Source organism: Vanessa cardui, chromosome 24 (genome assembly GCF_905220365.1).
Source record: "Vanessa cardui chromosome 24, ilVanCard2.1, whole genome shotgun sequence".
NCBI classification, from domain to species: domain Eukaryota; kingdom Metazoa; phylum Arthropoda; class Insecta; order Lepidoptera; family Nymphalidae; genus Vanessa; species Vanessa cardui.
Window position 1 is genome coordinate 5,328,393 of NC_061146.1, and position 6,560 is coordinate 5,334,952.

General features: G+C 27.9%; 1 protein-coding gene across 2 annotated transcripts; it reads right to left on the reverse strand.

Annotated features, from left to right (window-relative positions):
• Positions 1-2,812: 2,812 nt before the first annotated feature.
• On the reverse strand, positions 2,813-6,051 carry LOC124540049 (longitudinals lacking protein-like). Of its 2 annotated transcripts, none has more exons than XM_047117451.1 (5): positions 5,899-6,051; positions 5,527-5,644; positions 4,946-5,032; positions 4,006-4,152; positions 2,813-2,983 (listed from the first exon to the last, which is right to left on the reverse strand). In XM_047117451.1, exons 2-5 carry the CDS (start codon positions 5,620-5,622, stop codon positions 2,927-2,929), a joined length of 387 nt encoding a protein of 128 aa, XP_046973407.1. In that variant the 5' UTR covers positions 5,623-5,644; positions 5,899-6,051; the 3' UTR covers positions 2,813-2,926. The 2 variants fall into 2 exon arrangements, with proteins under 2 accessions (XP_046973407.1, XP_046973408.1); XM_047117452.1 differs by lacking the exon at positions 5,899-6,051 and adding an exon at positions 5,719-5,851.
• Positions 6,052-6,560: the final 509 nt, after the last annotated feature.

Sequence of the window (6,560 nt, forward strand, 5' to 3'; positions counted from 1 at the left end):
ACAAACTATTTCACGTGATAACTATTTCAGCGCATACGTCACTCCGTCTAAAAATATCAGATTTACATTTTTACAACAACTAACATTACAGTTTAACACGATGGAAAAATTAAAAAAAAAAAGGTGAACATAATAAGAAAGTGCTGAACGAAGACCTAAGTTCATCTTAAAATTACAAAAGATAAAAAAAAAAACTTATCAACTAATTTAATTGTGAGTGGTGCATGAAATAATGAACAAATGCATAAATGTACAAGCTCGTACATTAGTCATATAAATTATTAAATTAATAGAATATTGAAATTGCACCAATATAATGAAATGAATTAAACACATGTCGAAATACGATTTGTACTAAGTTTTTAATTTTCAAAGCTCAAAGGTCGAAGTGCCTTTAAAAATAATTTTAGAAAAGAGAAAATAAAAAGAGTCGCTTAACCTAAAACTTAGAAATCATGATTGTCAATTTTGACTTTTACAAAGATAACAAATTAAATTGAATTAAAAAAAAAAACGTATTATGCTGTATACATTGCATCGAGCACAATAAAAACACAAGTCATGTGTAACCAACTACACATAATTACATTAAACAACACCTTATAATATTAACAAGCATTCAGGCATTCCAAGACGGAAATGTCGATTCCAATACATCTAGTTGTGCCAAGCACACGTTATATATGTTAACCGATAATCGGTTAAGACATTTACTATCATTTTGATATAAAAACAAACGCTATAATTTGTGTTACGTTCTCTATTTTTTTCATTCGAAATGAATCGACATTTATTTTGGAAACTGTATTTATTATAAGGCATCCGTTGGTGGAATAGATCAGCTATAATAATAGTATGTGGTATTGAAATGCCAACAATAACTATTATAATACCATTAAGACTTTTTAAAATTAATTTATGCTTTCATAATATACGCATATTTAAACTAAATTAATTGAATAATTTTATTACATTAATGACATTCCCCTAAATATAACTCTCGATTTTATAAAACGTTTTATTAACTATAGAAGCATACTACTAAAATATCTTTCAAAGAGAAATGGTTGTAAAGATAATATTATTAAAATAAAGACTAGGCCTTATTTTTTATGATACGACATTAATAAAACACATTTAATGATGAGGTCTAGAATTTTTTCTAGTCAAGACCACTGTTAACTGGCAATATTAGTTAAAGTTATATGACATAGAATAAGAATTAGTTCAAATTAGAATTTTACAGGGTAACATTAACTTCACCTAAACTGTCCAGTGACTTTAGGCCAAAGAACTTTTGACCATTCTGCAGTAAAAAATAATTGAAACCTAATAAAAGTTTCAATGTGGAAACACTTGTTTAAAGTTATTGTTGACATTTCAATGTTTATTGATGTGATCGCAAAGCAGACTTTAGTTAATCTGTTCTGTGGAATACGTGCTAAAACTTTGGTCGTTAGGTAACTTAGATTGGAAGGGTCTAAAGTGTGATTGCCACCACATCAAAACTAATGTGACATATTCATTAATATTATCAACATTTTGATGAATTGATATATTTAAATTTATAATATGTCAAAACAAAGACAGAATATGAGAGATGGTTACTTCCCCGATACAAAATTATTTATTTGTGACAAAACCATGGGAATTTAATGGTTATTGCGAAATTTGCAAATTAGTTGCATGTAGTACACAATCTCTAAAACATTTTATTTAAAAAACTGGTTGTTTTTCATATAAAAATAGTTTTCGTATAATAAATAATTTTCTGTGATTTTGTTCTGAAACAATTTTGAACATTAAATTCATATACACATGGGTTACACTAGTTGAAAATACAGTACTTATTAATTGCAAATCATAATAGTGATGTCCACCTTAACAATTTCAGTTAAGGGACAAGGAATACAAATAATTACACATGAAAAAGTGTGTGAAATGAGACTGCACTTTCCATTTCTTCACTTCCAGAATTGAAGGGGATGGCAAATCCGATACAATTGAGAGAGCAAAAGTAAAATCTTTAAAGTTTGGAGGCACATTAGCTTCTGTATTACCTATTGCTATTGATAATTAGCCCAAAGAAAAACCCAGAAAATGTTACTTTAGAGATTGTGTATGACAGAATTATTTAAATTGCCTTAATTGGTTTGAGTTTATATCAGGCACTAATAAAAACTATTGGCAGGTCCACTTGTTTTAAATATTATTTATCGATGGGTTTAAATTTTAAAATCCCATTATTTTTCCCTTTTGAAAAATATGATTCAACATTCATATGAGACATTATAGCTTTATAACTTAATAATAAAACAGTTGTGTACAACTCTTTAAAATGTAGTTCATTATCTATGAACAAAATTGTTTTATATATTCTATATATTGGAGAAACAAAAGGAACAGATTTCTATTACAGAGATTCTCTATGGTTTATTATAACTATGGGTATTTATAAAATTAAATGTATACTTTTCTTTTTTCTGGAGTTTCTCGTTTATAAAAATATTGCTTTATATTTATATTTTAACAGCAACCGAATATTTTATAAAGTCCTCATTTATTTCTACACACTATGAGAAAGTGATGTTATTCTATAAATGGCAGCTGCACCGGTAGCTCAGCCGATGACATAGCAGTTTGCAACACATTAAAGGCAATATCAACTTAAGCTACTAATACGAATTGCAAAATGCACAAAATCAGTAAAGTATCTTGAAAATTAAATAAAAAAATAACTAAAGAATGATGCAAATGGTGTAAATTTACACATATAAAGGAAGGTGTTGCTGGTCAGAATATTGCAAACAAGAATGTTAAGGTGTTTATAAATTGCCATATAAAAATACATACGGTGTGGTGTCAATTATTTTTATGTTACATTGGTGTTTCATAGTTCACTAAAGTCTTTAAAGCACACACTGGGTTAGCCTTCTCTCTTGATACTAGGCATCTGTGGCGGCGGCTCGGCTAGCCCTTTAACCTGCAATATACAAAATAACTTTAGACATTTCATTCAGCGCAAACTAAAAGTATTTTCCACATTTGTCCCAAGTCTGTCTCGTTTACGCTAATCAAATAAAATCAAGGTCAAAGGTCAAAAAATGACATTATTCTATATATTTTGGGTTTAATGTTCTAAATGACTTTTGTTTTAAAAAAATCATATTAAGGGCATAAACTCATATAAGGCAGTAACCATACACATCAACCATTGTCATACAATATAAATTTAGCAAAATTCATTTGTCTTACAACAGGCCATATACAGACCAAATTATTGTTGGGTGAAACCAGAGTACAGTTTCTTGGAGTTGCAGATCCTCATTATGGGTTTTTACAAACATTTCCAGGACATTAAATAATAGTAAAATACCTTGTAAAAAGTATTTATAATCTTATACTGTGTGTAAAAACAAATTAATAAGGTATATGTATAAAAAGGCATGCTTATCCTTAAAAGGGGAATTCTTCCAGCAACCAAAGGAGGGAAAAATAATATGAAATTAGATAAATACTGTTCCTTATATTTCAAACAAACAAAGATAATCTTGATTACCTCAATATGTTTACCAATACTACATTTTTTGTTATCAAATAAATCAGACGGTCTAACACCACCACCTTTATCTTACATCAGAAATGTTCCAAAAGCCTTGGAAACCGAGAAATAACCAAGATCGAACATTTTTATAAATTTTAATACTTTATATTCATACTTTGAAACAAACTTTACTATCAAATATGTAAAGGGATTGACAAAAGGGCCACCTAATACTAAGTATTTGATCACCACGGTTTACAGACATTTGTACTGTGAGATATATAATGACAAACTGTCACCAACTTAGAAAACTAAAATTTCCCTTGAGCATATAGTCCTACTGACTCACCCTTCAAACCAAAACATATATAGGTAAATTTCTAAGGAGATGACGAGAAGAGCTTGCTTAAAGATATGTCACAGAGTGCATATTGACATATATAATATTGTTAAGTCCTTACTTTAAGTCTTGCAGCAGTCTTGAGGAATGCCGGCAGCTGTTCCTGGGACACATTAACCTCACCGGCATACATAAACTCAAGTATCGCTTGTAAGTGCAAGTATGATACATCTTTTAAGATAATTATGGGATGTTTTGATGGATTCTCCTGTAAATAAAAATATTGGTGATTATATATAATCTCGTAAACCAATACCATAATAGATGGTCAATGCTAGTCTTTTCCAACTACAAGAGGACAAGAGTCAAATACAACATTTAATATAAAATTTATACAATATTATTGGTCGAGACCTCTCAGATTATATGATATTCATTATAGATTTGACAAAAATTATTGTTTTAAATGTCAATGAAACTAATCTGAACTTTGAAAGTGAAATATAAGGAGTCAAGTCTAATAGGGGTTTATTATGAATCAAGATTTATTAATTAAGAATTGTTAATAGGGCACAATTTAACTATAAGAAAATTGCAAGGAATCTTATTATATACAATATATACAAGGATTTGTTGATCTTGATTCCTCCTTGAGTTGGAACAGACTATACATCTAAAAAAGTGTTTTATTGTAATCTGATTATATTTTTTTAATTAAGAGTGTTATGATGTATAATATAGAGATATCCAAAATTTTTTTTTTTTATTTATTAAGGACCGTCAGCAGTCACTACACTTACACATGTTATACATAAAAACATATTAATATTACTTACTAATAAAGTGTGCGACTCTTTAAGACGGCCGCAACATTCATTCTTATGTACAATACTTCAGTTTATTTTTATTAAGTAATATTTTTTTTATTAAGTAATACCCATCAGATAATATAGTTATCGTACAAATTCAATGATTTATCTTTTTCTATCATTAATAATTTAATGATCAAAAGATTAAGGATAAAAGCTATGCATATGATAAATAAAGTATTGTTTACATACCTCTAATAAGCTTTTAAAGTATGGACTACATGCTGAAAGTACCATTTTATGTGCTTTACACGTTTGACCTTCGCATGCTAGTGTGACCTGAAAGATTGTAAACGAAATAATTAAATTTATTAACAATCAGATGCTTTTTATATCTAAACTAATGTTAAAAATGCGAAAGTAACGCTGTCTGTCTATGTGTGCTCTTTCATGGTCAACAGCCATTGACCCATTTATGATGGAATTTGGTATGAAGCAAGTTTAAACTCCAAGGACGATATTTGCTTTTTTAAATCTAACTATTTTGAACACAAGAAATGTTTTTTTTCTTTACATACTCTGTGTATTCCTTGCATTTCATAGAGAATACACTGTATTAGTATTAAAAAAAAAAACTTATATTTTTGTAATGATTTTGATAAGCAGCTTAGTTTCAAATTATATTTAAAAGACATACATCAACTTGTAACAATTATACAGTGTATGTGGTTTTTAAATTGTTTTACCACACAGTATATTTTTTAATCAAAGGGTTATGATAAAAATAAATTAATTTTAAAGAAAACAGAAAATAACATAAACTTCGTACTTACGTCCGTAAAACTTTTTTCATCCCTCAAATGTCGAAAAGACGTAACCATATTCGTCTGGAAGTCATTCCATTTAAGGAAAAATTGCTGGTCCCCCATATTGAACGTTTTTTTTGGAATCCTGAAATCGTTTACGTATGTAAATAAAAACAATGTTTAAACGTTGGTTATGAAAATATTTACCGTAAACGTAACTGTTATAATTACTTGAACCGTTAACTAAATGATGGTAAACATTAAAAATGTATTTAGAAATTGTGCATTATAGTTTTCTTCCTACGTCACTATGTGGAATGCATTGCATAGAAAACAAGCCTAGTTAGACACTTCATTACAATTTAAATAAATAAACAATTTGTCTACACCAAAACTCACTTTGTCAGTATCTCAAGGCCAACACGTATTATTTTCTAATTCCTACAACAAGTTAGACAATTTCATCTGAAAATAAAGACGCCGTCTCGCATAAATTAGCGACTTCTTTCTATTTCTTCAAATTCCTTCATTCACCTATTTTGTGTTGCCATCTTATAATAATTTACAGAGACTATACAGAATACAGATTTATTATAAACTCGAAAATAATGTTAAAATGTAAATAATGAAAAAATATATAAAATAAAAATATAAGTCATCCAATATTGACACAAAATTTTATTTTAATAATCTATAAAGCTTGTTTGATAAATTATATTAAATACTGATGAACATGTGATAGTGCTTTTTTTGGCAAAAATCGTCCATAAATTATAGTAGGTTTTTATTTAAATATTTAACGTGTGTGTAATTTAGTAATTATAATGACAATTAACAAAAATAATAAAATCTTGCATCCTGCTGAAAATATGAGTTTTAATTTAAAAAAAGTCTGAGTTGCGTTCATATCACCTGTGTATATATAAATTTAAAAAAAAAATGTTTTGAAAAAAGAAAAATCATCATCACTTTATTTGAATTAAATATTAACTATATTTATCGTTACTTATTTATTTAATGGACTGGTTTGATAATTATTTGTGTTGTTATTTAATATTAAT

What these genes read in the sequence shown, in the direction of transcription:
- LOC124540049 (XM_047117451.1), bottom strand. Translation starts at nt 5,622, where the DNA reads ATGGGGGACCAGCAATTTTTCCTTAAATGGAATGACTTCCAGACGAAT. An exon ending in ATGAAAAAAGTTTTACGGAC is followed by an intron (nt 5,033 to 5,526) that starts GTAAGTACGAAG and finishes ACAATCTTTCAG; the next exon opens with GTCACACTAGCATGCGAAGG. An exon ending in ACTTTAAAAGCTTATTAGAG is followed by an intron (nt 4,153 to 4,945) that starts GTATGTAAACAA and finishes TTTTATTTACAG; the next exon opens with GAGAATCCATCAAAACATCC.